This window comes from Poecilia reticulata, chromosome 4, assembly GCF_904066995.2.
Source record: "Poecilia reticulata chromosome 4, P_reticulata-male-v2, whole genome shotgun sequence".
In the NCBI taxonomy this organism is placed as follows: Eukaryota; Metazoa; Chordata; class Actinopteri; order Cyprinodontiformes; family Poeciliidae; genus Poecilia; species Poecilia reticulata.
In genome coordinates, this window is record NC_088833.1 from 2,221,447 (window position 1) to 2,241,747 (window position 20,301).

Genomic DNA, 20,301 nt, shown 5'->3' on the forward strand with positions numbered 1-20,301 from the left:
AATTTTACACAAATATAAACCATCCTACATAACAAAATGTATGTATCCTCCTTTATTCAAAAGTTTAAAGTTTATTTTGATCTGAAAATTAAAATAAATAAATAAAATGACATTTCTTTTATTATAGATTTATTTTAGTAAAAGATTTTGTAAGGTCTTGTAACATTTGCAGCTTCAAATGAAGCTTATTTAGCCAAAATTACTTTCTAAAGGTTGCAAACTTACAGTTTAACTGTTAGTATGAAAACTAATAAAAGATCAAAATCTCATATTTATATCAGATTTTTATTCCTCATCCGACTGTCTGAGCCTTAAATGTGTCGTTGTTTCTGTTTCAGCTTAATTTCAGCTGTTATAAACCATTTGCTCCTGAATTTCAACACTCTTGTTGAAGGGAAACATCCTGATTATTGCTGGTCCAGCGGATCCACAGTTTGGCTGCAGATCTGTGAGAAAATCTTCAAAGTGATTAAAAACAAAAGTCCTCAAAGAAACGTTGGAAGGGATTAGCATATCTCCACTTTAGAGAGCAGAATAAACTGTAATCTCTGATTTCAGGTTATCAACACCTCATAGAAACAACACGGGACAGAACTGAACCCGAACAACATTTGGTTCATGTTTTCTGGAGGTTTCATACAATTATCTCAGCTTGGAGGAATCAGGGATGAACCATCATTCATGGATGGATGGATGATATGTAAAGTAGCATAGTTATGGTAAATAGAGTAATTATGACAAACAAATCCAGTTTAAATCAAACTGAAATACGTCTAAACGCATGAAGCCAATTAGACGTAATAATTGGACTCTGAACTTCCCGGCTTCGTTGGGGTTTTTCTGCAGACCTGTGACGCGTCTCTCTGAGGTCACTGTGGAGGTTGAGCGTTCTGCAACCCCCCGGGTTTAATGTGACAGGATGTGGACGCTTGTTTTATCTCCCAGGGCGTTCCTGCAGCTTTAATTACGACCCTGAGGCCGACGGCTCGCTCCTCGACACGTTTGGTGCTGAACGGCGTCGCTCGCCATCAGAGGGGATTTCACACAGAGGCTGTTCACGGATCAGCTGTTCCTACTGACAGGAATAGAAGTGCGGCTACGTGGACAGAACCACGTCAGAGGAGCAAACCCAAAGATGATGACAGGACTCTGCTCTTTTAGTGGAGGACACCTAAAGCCACAGAAACTTTCACAGAATAAAAAAACTAAATGTATCTTTACACGTGAGCTTCAGCTGGACTGAGGGTCTTCTTGCAGTAAAACTTTCTCTGAAGATTTTGGGAATATAATCAAAAGGTGTTTTACAGCAGGTTAGCAGATCTTTTACCAGGGTAAAATAAAACCTTACATTATCCATTTAACCAGAGACTACAAACCAAAATCAAAAATGGAAATTCCATAGTTTTTTTCTACTAAATTTCTTAGTTAATTTCTACGTTTTTCAGCAAATTTTTGAGATTGGTCTCAAAGTTTCAGAATTTTTCTACAGAAATCGTTTGCAGGACCTTCTAGCAGCCCTGAAGCAAAAAGACTGTAGCGGAAAAGAAGTGATGCGGTAAAGTGAGCCTACATGTGGCTCCACAAGTTGGTTCTGAAATGAACTTAATTTTACAACCTAATGCAGATCTGTTCACTTTGAATTGATTGAATTTAGTTTGAATCTTCCAGAAAAATGTGTTGTTTTGCTTTCCTGGGGTGATTTCATGTTGTTGAATGGTAACAAGTGCTAAGCCACTCCAGGTAACTGGGTTAGATCCTTTTTTTTTTTTTTAGCTTTGCTGTTTCTCAAGCTGGAAATTTTAACTGGATCACTTCCTGGAAGCTGAATCTTTACGCAACAAGTTACCAAACTGTGTGAGGAGGAAGGATGGGATGAATCAGAGAGGAGTGGAGAGGATGAGGAGGCCCGGCGCTCTTTGTAGCTTCCACAGAACCATCTCCAATTACAGGACAAAGGCAACTCTTTCAGCCCCGCAGCTCAAACCCTGCAGCTTTGCATGTCTAATGAGCGCTGGGCTGAATGCTAAAAGGACCCCGGGGTGCTGCAGAGGCCTCGCCCCCCCACAGCCTACACACCACCCGGTAACCCTCTGGACCGGGACGACCAGATTGGGCCTCTTGTTTCAGGACGCAGCGGTCCTGATCCGTCCCAGCCGTGTCGCAGCACAAATGAAACCAGGACAGGAACTAACAGTGCTGCTGATAGAAAGCCTGAAAGTTAAAAGCAGATTTAGCTCAGTGGAAAGAATCAATGAGCTTTGGTGCTTCTTCTTTTTAAGTAGGGCTGCACCATTGCAGGTTTCTGGATGATCACGGTTACTCTTTAAAAGTCCTGACCGTCTGATTCCAACATTTCTTTGTCTGAAATGTTGCTAAACATCGCAAGAAAGTTGCTGAGTTGGCAACAGTAAGACATGAAGACATAACAAGGCCTGTCACAATAAGCAATAAACCAAAAAATGGCATGATAAATTCAAACCAGCTCAATAATCTCCATTTTCATAATTTAGCGCAGGATTTTTTTCTCTCTTTACCAAAAACTGGATGTCAAAAGTTGTCAAAAGTCAGTCTGGTGCTTCTGTCTCTTATATATATATATATATATATATATATATATATATATATATATATACACTTTTTTTTAAAATTGGGCTTCTGTCTCTTTAAAAGCTCCTGATCCTTCTGAAGCTCCGCCTCCAGGAAGTCATCCCAACCCGGCTCCTCTATTAACCCTTTAACAACGTTTTTACTGAGCTCAGCACATGCGCAGTTCCACCAGGCGTTTGCTAATTGCTGCTGGCTAGTCTGAAGGAGCTGAGCCTCGAAGGCGGGGCTAAGTTCATCCAGGCGTTTTGAACAGCTGAATGGTTGCCATGGAGATTAGAGGATTTTTTTAAACATGCATGAAAGAATCAAAGCAACACTCCAGCTTAGAACGTGACGTAAAGCTCAAAAAGTCGATATTACATAATATCACCCCTTCAAATACAGATTTAATGGTTTTTGTTGCTGCTTAAATCAAATTAAACTTCACTCAGTAGGACTAATTGGCTGGAGAAGGTGTTTTGCAGCCTGTTTTGCTCCAGGTAAACCATATTAATATTTGGCTCCGTGTTTTATAGTCCATTGTGGTTCCATTAAAGAGAATCATCTTTAATGGCACCTGAGGCTAGAAAGCAGCTGCATTCTTATTATGGCTCATTTTTAAATACCTACATTGTAAATGTATCTCAGATACCATTAAATCTGTAAATCCAGGATAGATTATAATGTATAATCCATTTCTCCATCAGGCTATAATGCTTAATGTCTTAACCTGTGTAGAGCTGCTGTGATGGCTGAGATGGAGGAAGTTGATCATTAAAATGTATATTTGTATTGATCTCAACCTTTTATTCCCACCCAGCCTCCTGCTCTCAATGTCTAAAGTCAATCACACAAGCAGGATGTGGCTCCCAGTAACAGGCCGACCATCACAGTCCGGTCGGTGATCTATCACATGCTGAAGGGGAAACGTAAATGAGTCAGTGAGTGAAGGAGACTAATTTCAGTGCTGTATTTTAAACTGTACACTAATAACCAAACTAAATCTTCAGATTACTACCATCAACTAAGCATGTTTATATATTTAAATAAGAAATTGTATGAATTCATAGTATCTCTTCAACAATTGTTCAAATATTTACAAAAGTGGCAACAGAACTGTGGATTTTTGTGAACTGAACAAAGATTAACATCTTAACATTTTGTCAGATTGTGTCTTATGGATTTCAGATGCTTTGGTGCTAAAACAAATGAAACACAGATTATTGAAGAATTAATTCATTAAAATTCAAAATCCTGCAAATGTATACTGAGTTAAATCAAAACTGAGAGAAAAAAGTTGGAAATTGGAAAAAAAAAATCAAGGCAAAAACTTCATATTATCCGGCAATAATTACAGCTGAGAATCTACTAAAGGGGACCTACTGAGCAAATGTCACTTTTTGAATGTTTTTATTCTTCCATTTGGGTTTCAACTGCAGCTAAAAACAGCACAAATGTTTGAAAATTTGTGCTATATATATATATATATATATATATATATATATATATATATATATATATATATATATATATATATATATATATAAATAAAATGTCCTTTGGTGTCTGGAAAATGAGCCATTTCAAAAACCTCCTGATTGTTAAGTCACAATCGACAGATGCTGCACTGTTACCTAGCAACCCCACTTGAGTCCAGTCCCATTTCCTAGCAACGCAAGCTGAGCTCCAGGACGTTTGGTCAGCTGGTTTTATCTCTTTATGCCTGAACAATGGTTGAAATGTCACAAAACTGTGTTACCACTTAGTGCATTCTTGTTGCTTGTGCAGGAGGCTACACTTCTGCTTTTCAAAGATGTACGGTTGTATAATTAATCGTGCATCTATTTGCAGCCATCTTTATGTGCGAGTGTAAAGGCTGAGTTGGGGAGGCATGGCCAGCAGCTTATTTGGATTTAATATGACAAAATGCCCTAAAATATCTCATTCTGAAAGGAGAACTGCCTGAAATCTCATGATCAAAGAACAATTTTGTGCAAAAATGAAGTAATGGACAAGCTTTGTAAGATCTATCCTAACCTGTTCAAGGAAGCATAATAGGTCACCTTTAAAGAAAAACTTAGCACTAGCAGCTGGAATCCAGAAGCTGTAAAGACAACAAAGAAAATCACTTTCAAGATAATAAGTATTTTATTTTCTTCCACTGTAAGGAAGCTCCTGTAAGTAGATATTATATTATTAGAACACTTCAGGTAATTGAAAAGGGTCTAAATGTGACATATGTTCTACAAGTCAACTGACAAAACAGGGACAATAACCACAATCAATGAGAAAAGTCTTCACAAACTGGAAGTCTTAGAAAACTCAACACATGAAAAAAGCCTGTCAAGTCAAATATTATACAAATTGATTTTGAAAACCATTAGAACATGAGCACTTTTCTTCAATTGTCATTGTTAAGATCAACAATGTATTTCTTAAATCCATGGAAAGAGAACAGTGTGTGTGGCCGGTTAGCTCAGCTGGTCAGAGCGTGTTGCTAATACAGCCAAGGTCATGGGCTCAATCCCCACACCTGACAACTCACATCTGAAGCCTTAGAAAAATCAACACATAAAAAATGCCTGGCAAGTCAAATATTACACATATTGATTTTGAAAACCATTAGAATATGAGCCCTTTTCTTCAATTCACTTAAGATCATAGACATATTTCTTAAATCCATGGAATCTGAACAGTGTGTCTGGCCGGTTAGCTCAGCTGGGTAGAGTGTGGTGCTAATAACACCCCTAGTGTGGGGTTCAATCCCCACACTGGCCATCACAAATCAGAAGTCTTAGAAAAATCAACACATGAAAAAAGCATGTCAAATATTATACAAATTGATTTTGAAAACCATTAGAATATGAGCACTTTTCTTCAATTCACTTAAGATCAAAGACATATTTCTTAAATCCATGGATAGTGAACTGTGTGCAAGGTAGGTGGGTTAGCTCAGCTCGCTAGAGCAAGGTGCTAGTACTGCTGAGATCATTGGTTCAAAGCCCCTACTGAGCAAATAAAATCTGAAGTCTTTCAGACGATCAACACTTAAAATAATTAATGGCTCTGAAATAAAAGCAACACTTCAAACTAAAAACTGCTGGGAAATAAAATCAATGCTTCAACATCATTTATTGCTGAAAAATAAACTATTATGCATGTTGATTTTGAAAACCATTAGAATATGAGCACTTTTCTTCAAGTCATTGTTAAGATCAACTACGTATTTCTTAAATCCATGGAAAGAGAACAGCCTGTGTGGCCGGTTAGCTCAGCTGGTCAGAGCATGTTGCTAATACCGCCAAGGTCATGGGTTCAATCCCCACACCTGACAACTCACATCTGAAGTCTTAAAAAAATCAACACATGAAAAAAGCCTGTCAAATATTATACATATTGATTTTGAAAACCATTAGAATATGAGCCCTTTTCGTCAATTCACTTAAGATCAAAGACATATTTCTTAAATCCATGGAATCCACACAGTGTATGTGGCAGATGCTAATAAACAATTGAATTGAATCACGTGAGAGTTCAGCCTTTGCAATACAAATATTTAACAAAATGAAACTACTGGACAGCAGTAGAAAGTCAGTTGGTGTCCCTTTGGTTGGAAAATAGTTCATGGGTCTTTGTGGTTTGGTTGTAACTAAATTTATCTATTTTAGTTTTTTGACTCTTTCAGCCTTCCATACAGTACACTGTTGACAGCATTGTTTTCGTAGGTCCCTCCAGCTCCAGTTCACTGTCTTCGTATCTGAACTGGAATGACTCCCCCGCCAGGCTGCATGACCAGAATGAAATATGTAAAGTTCTTGGATCTTTAACTTTGGTTTGGCAAAAACCCTTTTTTCCAGCACCCCTTCTTTGTTCCAGTCTGTAACTTTCCAAACCTCCAAAATACTTGTAGTCCTCCACTTCAGGCAGAAACTAACCTCTAATATGAAAGACAAAATCTGGTAATTGATAACAGACCCCGCTGTTAATTGTCTTTGAACTTATGAACTTTTAAAATATGTTTTTGTCGAGTTTTTACATCTTGCAGCTTCTCAACTGCAAACAAAACAAAGTTATCTTACTAATTAAAAAACTGATTAAATGTATATTTTTTTCTTCTTATTCCTCCCCCATAACTTTCACTGTGTTACAAATCAACCATTTAATTTTAAAGAAATAAAACTGTTCCCAGATATTCTGCTGCGTGTAAATAATCCTTTCAGATTTCTGTTTTTCTGCCTAGAAACGTTGAATAAAGAAGAGGCATAATTTTATCCATGCAGGTAATGGTTTGTTGCTTCAGCTTATCTGATTCTACAGTAGGACAGATTCAGCAGCACAACACTGGTGTGCAGAAACTCGTTGTCACGGTTATCTGTTGAGTTTGTAAACAGATCCAATCAGCCGGTCACATCATTGCTCCTGTGTTTACAGTGACCACCAAAGACCTGGAAACACCACGCAGACGCACCACAGACTTTTAATGTTACTGCAGTTTTTAACGTCTCCTGAGAAAAATTCATGATTCATAAAAACAAACAAACAGCAAAGACCCATTTTCTTCAGCCAAAATGTTCATATTCTTAGTGAATTTGCATGTGGTGTGTAGTGTGTCCTTTAGCCATTGGAAATGATTAACTCTGTGAAATACAGAATATTTTCAAGTAATAGTTTTATAGCTGTTTTTTAAAGATTTTGAAAAAATTCTCTATATATATTTATTTATTTGTACAGTTTACAAGTAACACAATTATGCACATAGAAGCTTATTTTTCTCCATGTGATGACATCATGACTTACTCTGTACTTAAGTAGTCCTTGTACAAAATACTTTTAGATAAGTTTTTTTGGATACCTTTGGATAAGTAGATTACTCTTATGCAAGTAATTTCTTGGGTATTTACCTTTTTACTTTTTGTTGAGTAAAAACATGTTGAAATAGTGCTACACCTTAGTAGCATTATTACTATGCTTACTACTATTATTACTGAATTTATTTTGTAATTATGTCATTTATTGTACGATTTAAAATACCAGAGTCTGCACACAAACATACATTTTTCTCCATCTGATGACATCATAACTTACACTGTATATTAAGTTCCTTTTGTATATGAATTACTTTTAGATAAATCACATTTACTTGAGTCATTTATTGGATGGCTACGTTTTGAGCGTTACTTAAGTAAAATCACGTTGAAGAAGTGCTGGTCTTGCTTGAGCACATTTTTGGGTACTGTAACCACTTCTGAATGTAAATTAAATTCCAGGAATAACTTTTGCTCCTAAAAGGAATTGGGTCCCCAAAGTGTTGGTCTTGTCTGGGTTTATGGACTCCATGACATAGGTTTCCGCGCACGCACACACACACACACACACACACACACACACACACACACACACACACACACACACACACACACACACACACACACACACACACACACACACACACACACACAGAACGATTAACAAGATTCAACTTTCCGAGTTTTTTTTTAAACAACAGAAACATCCATCTCCCCTCTCCCACCCGTCTCTGCCCCGCAACGAGGGCAGCCATGGCGAACTGCCACATTCCTCACTGCTGGGACAACAACGAATCACATCCCAGGAAGTCCGAGAGGAAGAAGCTGGCTAATGCTTTCCTGTTAAACACTAAAACACACACACACACACGCACACACACACACACAATGGGACACACACATCCAGAATCAGTCCAAACCATAATTACAGGCTGCAGATGTTCGGCTGTTAAAGTTTCACTGCAGCAAAGAGTTACAGACCCATGAGGAACCGGGACATGGAGCAGTACCAGAACAGATATTTAAACAATAAGTGCAAATGAAAGTGAATTGGGAGCATCATAGGATTAAATCAAGTTTTAACCCTTCAACTGGGACCAGAACCACAAGTACAGCCAGGCCTTTCTGTGTCAGTCCAGACTTTTTTTGTGTCTTTTCTGTGAGTTTGGAGGTGATTTCTGTTTTGTTCGTCTCTCTCAGGGCTTTTCTGCTGCTCGGGTCCCGTTTCCCTCCTCCGGTCGCCATGGTGACGCTCAGCTATGCAGAGCCTGAATACAGTCAGCAGCTTCGCGGAAAGAGGCCTTTGTTACCCACAACCCCCCTCTCCTCCCCTCATCGCTTTTCTGGTCGTTCTCAACTAAACTCTGGACTGGTCTCACGTCTAACACCAGTATGATACCAGTATACACTACCAGTACGGGTCACTGCATGAAAAATATTCATGCATCCTGAATGTTTTTTCACACTGAAGCCCACAAACTTCAGTGCAGTTTATTGGGATTTTATTATTAGTCGGACTCAATTAAAATTGTAATTAATTAATCAATTGCATTTTAATTGAAAACAAAGGGTGTTTTTAAAACCTGATAGTTTGGTAGATTTGATTCAGTTGGGACCAAAATTGCAACACTTCTTCCATTTTCAGCTGCTTTCACATTACACTGTGTCAAATGAACTACACTTTTTGACAATCCTGTTCCCCTCCCCGCCTGTGGGGGCGCTGTTCCAAAAACTAATGAACAACACAACATGAAAACCTCTGAAGAAGACATTGAGTGCAACTTCCTTCTTAACGAAATCCAAACAAAAATGAAGCGGTGTCAGATTTTAGCGGTTCGTTGTCTTTGTTAAAAGGCCATGAGTCATTTCTCCCACAGCGCTAAGTTAGCATGTTGGTTTTCGTTGCATTTACCCAGAATGCCCTGCGCTGCAGGTACTTTTGTAACGGTCTTCAGCTCATTTGGTTCACGTATGTATTCAAACTGTACCGGAGTTCATTTCAACCGAACCGAGACCTGTAGTAAGACCAGAGTTCACACCTCCCCTAACGAACTGGACTTTCTACACAAACGAGCTGGAGCAGACAAAACAGGACTGGAGTGAAAATACACTAAATATTGACAAAATAAGCAACATTCTCAATTTAAAAAAACATTTTTGTTGCTAAATTATTGAATAAGCAGACACATGAGCTCAACAACAAAGATATTTATTGCTTTTAATCTGTTATTCATGTTCTCCAACCATCAGATTGGTGTAAAGTTAATCTTTTCTGTGTTTCAGGAACACTCCTTAAGCAGGAAGTGGATTACAGCGCAGGGCATTCTGGGTAAACACAACCAAATCAAACGTGCTAGCCTAGCGCGAGAGATGGTTCGTTGACTTTTGCCAAAGACAAATCGCTTTTGTTTACTTTTGGTGACGAAGGAAGTTCCGCTCAGTGTCTTCAGAGGTTTTTGTTTCTTTTCCTTCAGTGGTTCATGGTGCAGCGCCCCCACAGGCGAGGAGGGGAACAGGTTAATAAAAGGGTTCGGCTCCTTTAATTCAGTGTAGTGTGAAAGGGAACCGCAGCAGCTGAAAATGTAACAAACGGTGCAGTTTTGGTCCACAATCAGCTTTTACCGGACTATCAGGTCTGAAAACACTCAAAAGATGTAGAAACCAAATAAAGTGTAGCAATAAATGAAGAAAATAAATGGGAACATTCAAGAAACAGGATTGAACAATTTCTTTGTATCAGTCATGGACAAAGAAATTACTAGAACATGGTAAATAAACAACATGGCAGGGAGAAGCACATAATGATTGTGAGATTTTTCAGTTAATAACATCAAAGAGTAGATAATATTGAGATTGTATCTAAGTAAATAGATTTTATTTCTATCATAATTTATACAAAGACAATATAAGAAGTGTTCTAGTTGGAGCAACTATATGTTTTATTTTATTTTCAACAGGAAGCATTTATTTTATTGAAGTTACGTATGTTTCTATGCTTCTGCTTTTGAGCTACTTCTGGGTTTTTACCCATTATTGTTCCTGCTGTTATCGTTATTAGCATTATTAATATGTGATCGGTGAGATTTGAAGAGCAGCATGAAGAGGGCGGCATCATCTTCCTCCCCCTCCTCCTCATGGTGTGTGTGTGTGTGTGTGTGTGTGTGTGTGTGTGTGTGTGTGTGTGTGTGTGTGTGTGTGTGTGTGTGTGTGTGTGTGTGTGTGTGTGTGTGTGTGTGTGTGTACTCCCTCACTCCGCTGTTGGACTGTTCTTGCTCCGGACTCTGACTGAAGACAGAAAATATTAAATAAGATTTTAAACACAGGTTTTCCAGCAGCTCGGCGATCGGAGTGTCGATGCGAAGCTTCTGCAGAAACTCTCCGGTTTTGTTTCCTCTTTTCCTGGGAAATAAAAAGGAAATCTGGGAGTCGCGCCATGGTCTGTGGGGAGGATCTGCTCAATCCAGGTCAGTTTTATTTAATAAGTCTCATTATAATGGAGCATAAAAAGTCTGGGGAATGTAAATGTGCGATGAAGTCACATCGAGAGAGACGGAAAATATCTGGAAAGTAAACTTTATGTGGTGATATAAAGTCTGGATCAGAAAAATATACGGTGATGCTTTTATTTTTAGGTTTTGCAAACTTGAATATAAACCTTGACTTGGTTTAAATGCATTATTAAATGCATAAAAAAGCCCGTATTAGACGCGAAAGCTGCAGATAAGAGTTTATACATGAAACCATTTTAGCGTTTTTGTCGCTGAAAGGACTGAAATGTAAAAATTCAGAGGCTTTGAAAGTGAAATCTTTTGTTTTAATCAATTTGATTATTTTTTTTAAACGGAGGCTTAAAATTATCAAAAACAATAAACAGAAATATGATATAAAATATGATCAGCTTTCTCTATCTTTATTCATTAAAAAAATGAGAAATAGTGATAAACTCGTGGATTATGATTATTGTTTTGCGTTTTAAAACTTTTTAAAATATGTTTATGTTGCTTTCCTCGTCATAATGAGAAGTTTAAAGGAAATGTGAGGCATTCCCTTTAAAGTTTGAACATTTTCAAGCTGTCGTCTAAAATGCCAAACTAAACAATGAAGTCACCATAAATTTAAACTGTTTGTTTGGGATGTTTTCACCGGTAACTGGACGGATTTCAACTTCCTAAATCCCCAGTGAGGTTTTTAATGAGCTTTAATTAACTCCACAGGACGCCGCAGCTGTTTGAGTGACAGATTTTTCTAACTTTTACAGAAATTCACGCTGTTCTCCGGATTTCACTATTTTTCTAGAAATTATAAGTACTAACAGAATTGGAGCGCACATTAAAGTGTTATAAACTGGAATATCTGTAGCTGAATTTGATGTTTCTGTAACGACAGCGTGCGATTTGATCGGTTCAGTTATATTTCCATGTATAAGATGAATCTGTTCAATCTGAGATCGATTATTGAAGCGCTGATCGGCTCTCTCTCCAGGACCATGACCTCCTCCAGCAGCAGAACCCGCTTTGCTCCTTCTCAAGGCGACCAAATGACCTGAAGGACTGAAGGTTTGAGGACACAGCACCCCCTGCTGGACTCCGGCTGCAGCTGCAGGCCATGGCCGAGCCCAGTTATTCCGACCTGATCGCCAAACATTACAACTACACCGGCAAGTTCCGCAAGCCGACCCAGCAGCAGGACTCGGGTCTGAAGGCAGACTCGGTGATCTTCATCATCGTCTGCTGCTTCATCATCATGGAGAACATCCTGGTCCTGACCACCATCTGGAGGACCAAGAAGTTCCACAAACCAATGTACTACTTCATCGGAAACCTGGCGTTGTCCGACCTTCTGGCCGGCGTCGTCTACACCGCCAACATCCTGCTGTCCGGCGCCAACACCTACAAGCTGACGCCGACACAGTGGTTCTTCAGGGAGGGCAGCATGTTCGTGGCGCTGGCGGCCTCCGTCTTCAGCCTGTTGGCCATCGCCATCGAGCGCCACCTCACCATGCTGAAGATGAAGCTGCACAACAACGGGAACACGTTCCGGGTCTTCCTGCTGATCAGCACCGTGTGGATGATCGCGGCGGTGCTGGGCGGACTGCCGGTGATGGGTTGGAACTGCATCCGGAGCATGCCGCAGTGCTCCACCGTGCTGCCGTTGTACCATAAGACCTACATCCTGTTCTGCACCACCGTCTTCAGCATCATCCTCATGGCCATTGTGGTTCTCTACGCCCGGATCTACGCACTGGTGCGCACCCGCAGCCGCAAACTAGTCTTCCGCAAAGTCACCAACGGCCGAGGAAGCGCCAGCGCCAACAACAAGAGCTCGGAGAAGTCGATGGCGCTCCTGAAGACCGTCATCATCGTCCTGAGCTGCTTCATCGCCTGCTGGGCGCCGCTGTTCGTCCTGCTGCTGCTGGATGTGGCGTGTGAGACCCTGACCTGCCCCATCCTCTACAAGGCCGAGTGGTTCCTGGCGCTCGCCGTCCTGAACTCCGCCATGAACCCGCTCATCTACACGCTGACCAGCAACGAGATGCGCCGGGCCTTCCTCAAGACGCTGCTCTGCTGCACCGCCTGGATCCGGCCCAAACCCAAGTTCACGGGACCGCTCATGGGCGCGGAGTTCAGCCGCAGCAAGTCCGATAACTCCTCACACCCCAACAAGGAGGACGCCGAGTACTCACCCAAGGAGACGACGGTGGTGTCGTCCGGGAACCTCACCTCGTCGTCATAAACACAGAGACGTGGACGGGTCAGACTCGTGATTCTTCATGTCTTTTATTGGATCGGAACTCTTTGGACTAATGGAGACTCTCCAAATGATGAAACCCTGAAATCCACTCTGCATGTAGCTCTTAATGTCCGTCCGGCGTAACTTCGGACTCCAGTCCATTGTGAACTGGTGCTGTTGATGAAACAGAACATTTTCCTGAAGAGAAGGCGACGGGATACTGGAAGCACTGGGAAGGTTTAGACCAGTTCTAGAAGGGAAACGGGTTTTTTCTTTAACCAGACTTTATTCTCACCTTTCTAGGCCAACTAGAACTTGTAGCACTTAAATACACTACTGCCAATTATTTAAAAGATTAGTTCCTATAAAATGTATCTCCTCATCCACTGCACTTAAAGAAACACCATAATCTGGAAACCTGGGTGTGAAATCTACGATGGAGTATCAGGGCCAGGCTGGGGGGGAAAATACGAGAATACAGTTAAAAAATACAAAAAAGAATAAATTAATATTACTGAAAAAACGTCATACAGCAAGTCAAAAGTACTAAAATAAACTAATTTCAAGAAAAAAGTTTGTACGACATAAAGTCATATGAGTCGTAACAATCCAAGAAAAAAAAGTTGTAATAAAATGAGAATAAAGTCATAATAATATATAAAAAGTCATATTATTTTAAGAAAAAAATCTCACAAAAATAAAGCCACAATAATATGAGAATAAACTCATAATATAATATTTGTAGACTGAAGTAATTTGATAACTCCTACATGATAAATAATAAAAAAGAGAAATATTAGACATAGGAAAAACTTAATCTTTTAACACATCAGCATCAAAATAGCAGGACCTTGAAGAGATTAAGATTAATTTGAAGAAACAATCCAGACCAGACGAGCTGCTCAAGCTTTGCTCTCATTAAATAACATTTTCTAGTAATTTCATGTTTTTTCTGGTATTTTTGTGTCTTTATTCTGCTAATATTATGACTTTATTCTTGTAATAATAACAGTAATAATGAAAGTCACTTATTCTGGCCCTAATTCTCCATCAGAAGTCTGGGCTCTCTGGCTGTTTCCTGTGTGAATCACATAAATAGAGGAAAAACATCCAAAATATCAACTTTTTAGCCATTTTACACCATTCAAGAACTAACGAGTACAAATAAGAAAAGACGTTTGTAAAAAAGAAAAATCTTAAAATATAAATAAAAAAAAACATTTGTTTTAAAATAAGATAGAAAGTTTTAAAAAAATAATAAAAATTGAGGTTTGAATTAATAGTTATTTCTTATTTGTCTGGATAAATTTTAATTTCACAATGTTTTTTTATAAGTTATCACATTTCTTTATCTATAAAATAAAAACAAATAGGGTGGAAATTATTAATAATTGATGTATTTTCTTTCTTTTAATGAAATCTATAAATTTAAGTTAATATATTAATTTAATAATGAAATTGTTCACATAATTGGACATTTTCACTATTTCTAAGGTTATGATTTGACCCAGAAAACAGTTCTGATAGTTATGAAATTTAATTTCACACATTTTTGGTGATTAATATGAAGCTTATTATTGCTTTATTTGGCCCTGTTAAGGTTTGTTCTTCAAATAAAACTCTGAAAGAATCACAAGGACACAAAAACTTGTCTTTCTGCAGGTAGGAGCGCCAGACGAGCCAAGTCCAACTCAGCCCTTCAATATTTATTCACGTCTAACCACAGGCGCGTCGTCATGGTGGTAATTCATCAGCACAATGCCCTCCATATACGGCAACTCTTTAAGAAAGCTGCGTTTGACATTCACACAGGATGTCGCCGCGTATCTTTGTAGTCAGCTGCGAAAGCGTCTGGAAACCTTTTCAACAGGAAATCACAACTTGCAGAAGAAGTATAAAAAACAGCAGATACAAGCAAATAAATGGTGAAAAGTATCAATTCCCTTTCAGGCCCAGTTATGTTTTACATTGGTAATAAAAACCCAAACAATAACTTGTAATTATAATGTGTTTTATTGTAGTAAAATAAACGGCTAAAGACAAAAAAAAAAAAAAGCAGTTTGTTGTAGATTTGCGTGGAAACCGTCTGCTTGTGATTTCATGTTACTGCATGTAATTTAGGACATTTTAAGACTTTTAAAAACTGATTTTTAACCTTTTCGGTTTGAAGATTCAGAAAATTACCCTTTTCTTTGCAGTTTCCATTCATTTAAAGCAGAAATAAAGAGTTTGTGGCATCAACAGGTGAAGCTGGAAAATGATACAGATAAAACTCGATCTGAAATCACTGGCACAAAATATATGTAGAACAAATTTCTAAATTGTATTTTTGTTTTCTGGATTCCCAGTTTATTTACAGCATAACGACCCAAATTCATGTTTTCACCTGTTACATTCATGTAAAAACTGTTTTGTTTTGTAAAAATTGTAGAATCAGTTTGACTGAATGTGTTTTTTACGTGTGTTTGTTTTGTTGCTGGTGAGCTTAGATTAGATTTTATTAATTTATATGTGACACTAAAAACTTAAATAAATTGTTAGCGTTTATGTCACGGATCCACAGACGGCCATTATGAGCACAAAGATCACAGAAACAAAGTGAGAAGAAAAGCAGAAAATTAATCTTTAAATGGAAAAGTGATGCTCACGGTCTCAGGACCCTGAGCAGCTTTTTGGCACAAACAGGCTCCCGTAGAAGCTGCAGCGTTTTTCTGTCAGCAGTCCAGATGTTCCTGCTCTGTTTGACTCCAGATGTTTGATTGATTAATAAAAGAAGGAATAGAAACACAGATTTCATCTGAACCAATGAAAAAAATAAAGGTGATTCACCAGATCATTCATTCATTCATCCATCCATCCATCCATCCATCCATGCATCCATCCATCCATCCATCCATCCATCCATCCATCCATCCATCCATCCATCCATCCATCCATCCATCCATCCATCCATCCATCCATCCATCCATCCATCCATCCATCCATCCATCCATCCATCCATCCACCCATCCACCCATCCATCCATCCATCCATCCATCCACCCATCCATCCATCCACCCATCCATCCATCCATCCATCCACCCATCCATCCATCCATCCATCCACCCATCCACCCATCCATCCATCCATCCATCCATCCACCCATCCACCCATCCATCCCATCCACCCCTCCACCATCCATCCATCCATCCATCCACCCATCCAACAACCATCCATCCATCCAACAACCATCCACCCATCCATCCATCCATCCATCCATCCACCCATCCATCCATCCACCCATCCATCCATCCATCCATCCATCCATCCACCCATCCATCCATCCATCCATCCATCCATCCACCATCCACCCATCCATCCATCCATCCATCCACCCATCCATCCATCCATCCATCCATCCATCCATCCATCCATCCATCCATCCACCATCCATCCATCCATCCATCCATCCATCCACCCATCCACCCATCCATCCATCCATCCCCATCCACCCATCCACCATCCACCCATCCATCCACCCACCCACCCACCCAACCATCCATCCATCCATCCATCCCCATCCATCCATCCATCCATCCACCATCCATCCCCCCATCCCCCCATCCATCCATCCATCCATCCATCCACCCATCCATCCATCCATCCATCCATCCATCCACCCATCCATCCATCCATCCATCCATCCATCCATCCATCCATCCACCATCCATCCATCCATCCATCCATCCATCCATCCATCCATCCACATCCATCCATCCATCCATCCATCCATCCATCCATCCATCCATCCATCCATCCATCCATCCATCCATCCATCCATCCATCCATCCATCCATCCATCCATCCATCCATCCACCCACCCACCCATCCATCCATCCATCCATCCATCCATCCATCCATCCATCCATCCAAAGCATGGTATTGGTGGCATCATGCTGTGGGGGTATTTTGTCCCAAGTGTTTCAGATTCCTTTCTAATTTTCAGTCTGATCAGAATTCCTGACCAAACAGATGATAATAAATTATATGTAGATTGTTTTTCTTCTGTTTCCTTTGTTTTAATCTGTAATTTTCAGGGCTGATTGTTAAAACTAGAACCGGTTTCTCTCCACATGGGGCCTTTTTTCAGTCCTGGATCGGTTTGGATCCAGTGAGCAGCCGAACAGGGTCGAAACACAGTGAGAGTGAGCTGCTGCCCCCATGTGGGCACATATGGAAACTGCAGGGGAATATCTGTTTTCTTGCTGTGAAAAATCTAAATCCGGAGCAAAAATTTGTGAAAAGTCTAAATAAAAGCTGTTAATTAAAGATATTTCAAGAGAGTCAAGCTGGTTGGGGACAACAAACAGCTGACAGAAAAATAAAAAATCACAGAGGTATCAGTGACCATGACTTTGGACCCTTTGCTAAATAAAGCAGGAGTTGACGTGTAATCACAGCTGAGCTCCAGCAGGATTTGGATGAGTTCGTCCCTCAGAAGTCCTGGATCTACGGATCTGGTTCTGTTCGTCACCTTGTCTCCCTGCTGTGAGTAAATATTTCCTTCGCTTTCCATCAGCAACACATCAACTCACAATGAGAGGAACGTTTAGCTGTTTCCTGATGATCTAACGATGTTAATAATTTCACTAACAAGTCAACAAGACATCCCAGTTTCTGGTATTAAACACATTAGAGAACTAAAATGGAGGATTTGTTTGAGTTTGAAATCAAAGTGACCTTCACTGAATTCCTGCTTGCCTCTGATTCGTTGACAGGTTGGACAGCAGACGCCAGGTATGTTTGGTCAGGTGAGTCACTTTTACTTTGAACAAAATAGTTCAAGAAATGATCAGATCTGATCTAGGAGCTAAAACACTGGTGAAAAAGTCTAAAAGTTATTTATTCACACCATGGCCCTTAGGGGCTTTCTAGATGTAATTATCTATAAAATGGGAACGCTCCATTGAAGTAAAAATATTCAAAGGGTTTTCGTTTATTAAAAAAACTAATCCAGTTTCTTACATCAGCAGTAAGAACCTCACAGGTACCAGGTAAGTACACTATAAATGCAGTTACCCAGGAACTACTACTCGAGTTTTGCAAGTACTTTTTAGGTACCATGTAAGATCCTTGCAAGTAAACTGAAAATACTCTCTAAGTATCTCATAAGAACCCCAAAAATACCCTTTTGTATCCTGTATAGAAGGTATACAGGTATAGTGTAAGGATACGTACCAGGCCCATTTCCTTCTATGTTTAGTTTTATACTCAAGCTTTAGTCATGTCTGGCCTCTGAACTTCAGGAAGCCCAACATCAAAGCTACCGTTCTGGTCCTCCAGACAGTGATGGGGAACCATAACAGTGCACATTTTTGGGAACTTTCTACAATATTTGTATTAATTTGTATTGAATAAGGGCTGCACAGTGGCGCAGTTGGTAGAGCTGTTGCCTTGCAGCAAGAAGGTTCTGGGTTTGATTCCCGGCCCCGGTCTTTCTGCATGGAGTCTCCATGTTCTCCCTGTGCATGGTGGGTTTTCTCCTGGTACTCCGGTTTCCTCCCACAGTCCAAAAACATGACTGTCAGGTTAATTGGCCTCTCCAAATTGCCCCTAGGTGTGAGTGTGTGTGTGTGTGCATGGTTGTGTGTCTCTGTGTTGCCCTGCGACAGACTGGCGACCTGTCCAGGTGACCCCGCCTCTCGCCCGGAACGTTAGCTGGAGATGAACCAACACCTCCTGACCCCACTGAGGGACAAGGTGTAAAGAAAATGGATGGATGGATGTATTGAATAATCATGTGAGCAGGTTTCTTTGCGGTCAGATTCCTTTAAATCTGCTGTCTGGATGTGCGTAGATCCAGGAGAAGTGACCTCATCAGCCAACTGTTGGGTCTCGGTGAGTGAGGATCAGCTGGAGGCGTTTGGAGACCGGACGTGGACGGCGCTTGGTGCTAATGGAACCATTCAGATCACCAAGGGTGACCCGACCCCCGAAAACACCTGCAACTAGAGTCCAAACGCAACAAGACCTGATCCACAGAGAACCGCTTGGCGAAAGAAACGATTATAATGAAACGTCAGAAGAAGAAGAAACCTGGAGGATTCGGATCCAGTGAAAATAATCATCCGTCCATTTAACCACTTAACCTAACAGCTAACAGCTGGGCACATTTCCACTGATGCACTAATAACGGAGCTAATCTTTAATTTGAAACTTTGAAATCATTTAGCGCACTTACCTTTTCCTAAATTAACTTTTCTACATAGAGTTTAAACCGCTAATTTACTCGACTGTAAATTTTCAGCTGAATAAAGTTTGACTTCTGTGTTGAAGTTTTGGTTCTGAGTTTTTAAAGTAGTTAGACTTTTATCAATCAATCAATCAATCAAATTTTATTTGTATAGCACATTTCAGCAGCAAGGCATTTCAAAGTGCTTTACATAATTAAAATAAAAACAGAAATAATCAGTGAGAAAGAGAGAGATTTAAAAAAATAATAAAAAAAACAAAATAAAAATAAAAACAAAAAACATTACATCATTAAAACGTCGAAAAGAAAGAAGAAAAAATTAAAAACATTAAAGACATAAAAACATGGAAGACATCAAAACCGGCACTCTAACCCTAATTTAGCCATAAGCAACTCTAAACAGGTGGGTTTTTAGTCGAGATTTAAAGGCACTCAGTGTTTCAGCTGTTTTACAGTTTTCTGGAAGTTTGTTCCAAATCTGTGGTGCGTAGAAGCTGAATGCTGCTTCTCCTCGTCTGGTTCTGGTTCTGGGGATGCAGAGCAGAACCAGAACCAGAAGATCTGAGGGGTCTAGACGGTTGATACGACAACAGCAGGTCTTTAATGTATTGTGGTGCTAAACCGTTCAGTGATTTATAAACTAACATCAGTATTTTAAAGTCTATTCTCTGAGCTACAGGGAGCCAGAGGAGGGACTTTAAAACTGGTGTTATGTCTCCATCTTCCTGGTTTTAGTCAGAACAGCAGCAGCAGCTCCTGGGTCGGCTGCAGCTGTTTGATTGATTTATTAGTCAGACCTGTGAAGACGCTGTTGCAGTAATCAATGCGGCTAAAGATAAACGCAGGATGAGTTTCTCTAGATCGCGCTGAGACATAAGTCCTCTAATCCTAGAGATGTTCTTCAGGTGATAGAAGGCCGACTTTGTGACTGTTTTAATGTGGCTCTGA

The 20,301-nt window shown here is 39.9% G+C and overlaps 1 protein-coding gene and 1 long non-coding RNA gene across 2 annotated transcripts; both read left to right on the forward strand.

The window, feature by feature from the left end:
• Window positions 1-10,511: 10,511 nt before the first annotated feature.
• s1pr1 (sphingosine-1-phosphate receptor 1) lies at window positions 10,512-15,668 on the forward strand. The gene is made up of 2 exons (XM_008406363.3): window positions 10,512-10,855; window positions 11,874-15,668. Exon 2 carries the CDS (start codon window positions 11,997-11,999, stop codon window positions 13,122-13,124), a length of 1,128 nt encoding a protein of 375 aa, XP_008404585.1. The 5' UTR covers window positions 10,512-10,855; window positions 11,874-11,996; the 3' UTR covers window positions 13,125-15,668.
• Window positions 15,669-16,709: 1,041 nt separating this feature from the next.
• On the forward strand, window positions 16,710-19,429 carry LOC145551302 (uncharacterized). Its single transcript, XR_014087111.1, has 2 exons — window positions 16,710-17,911; window positions 18,958-19,429. It is a non-coding gene; the product is annotated as an uncharacterized LOC145551302 (long non-coding RNA).
• Window positions 19,430-20,301: the final 872 nt, after the last annotated feature.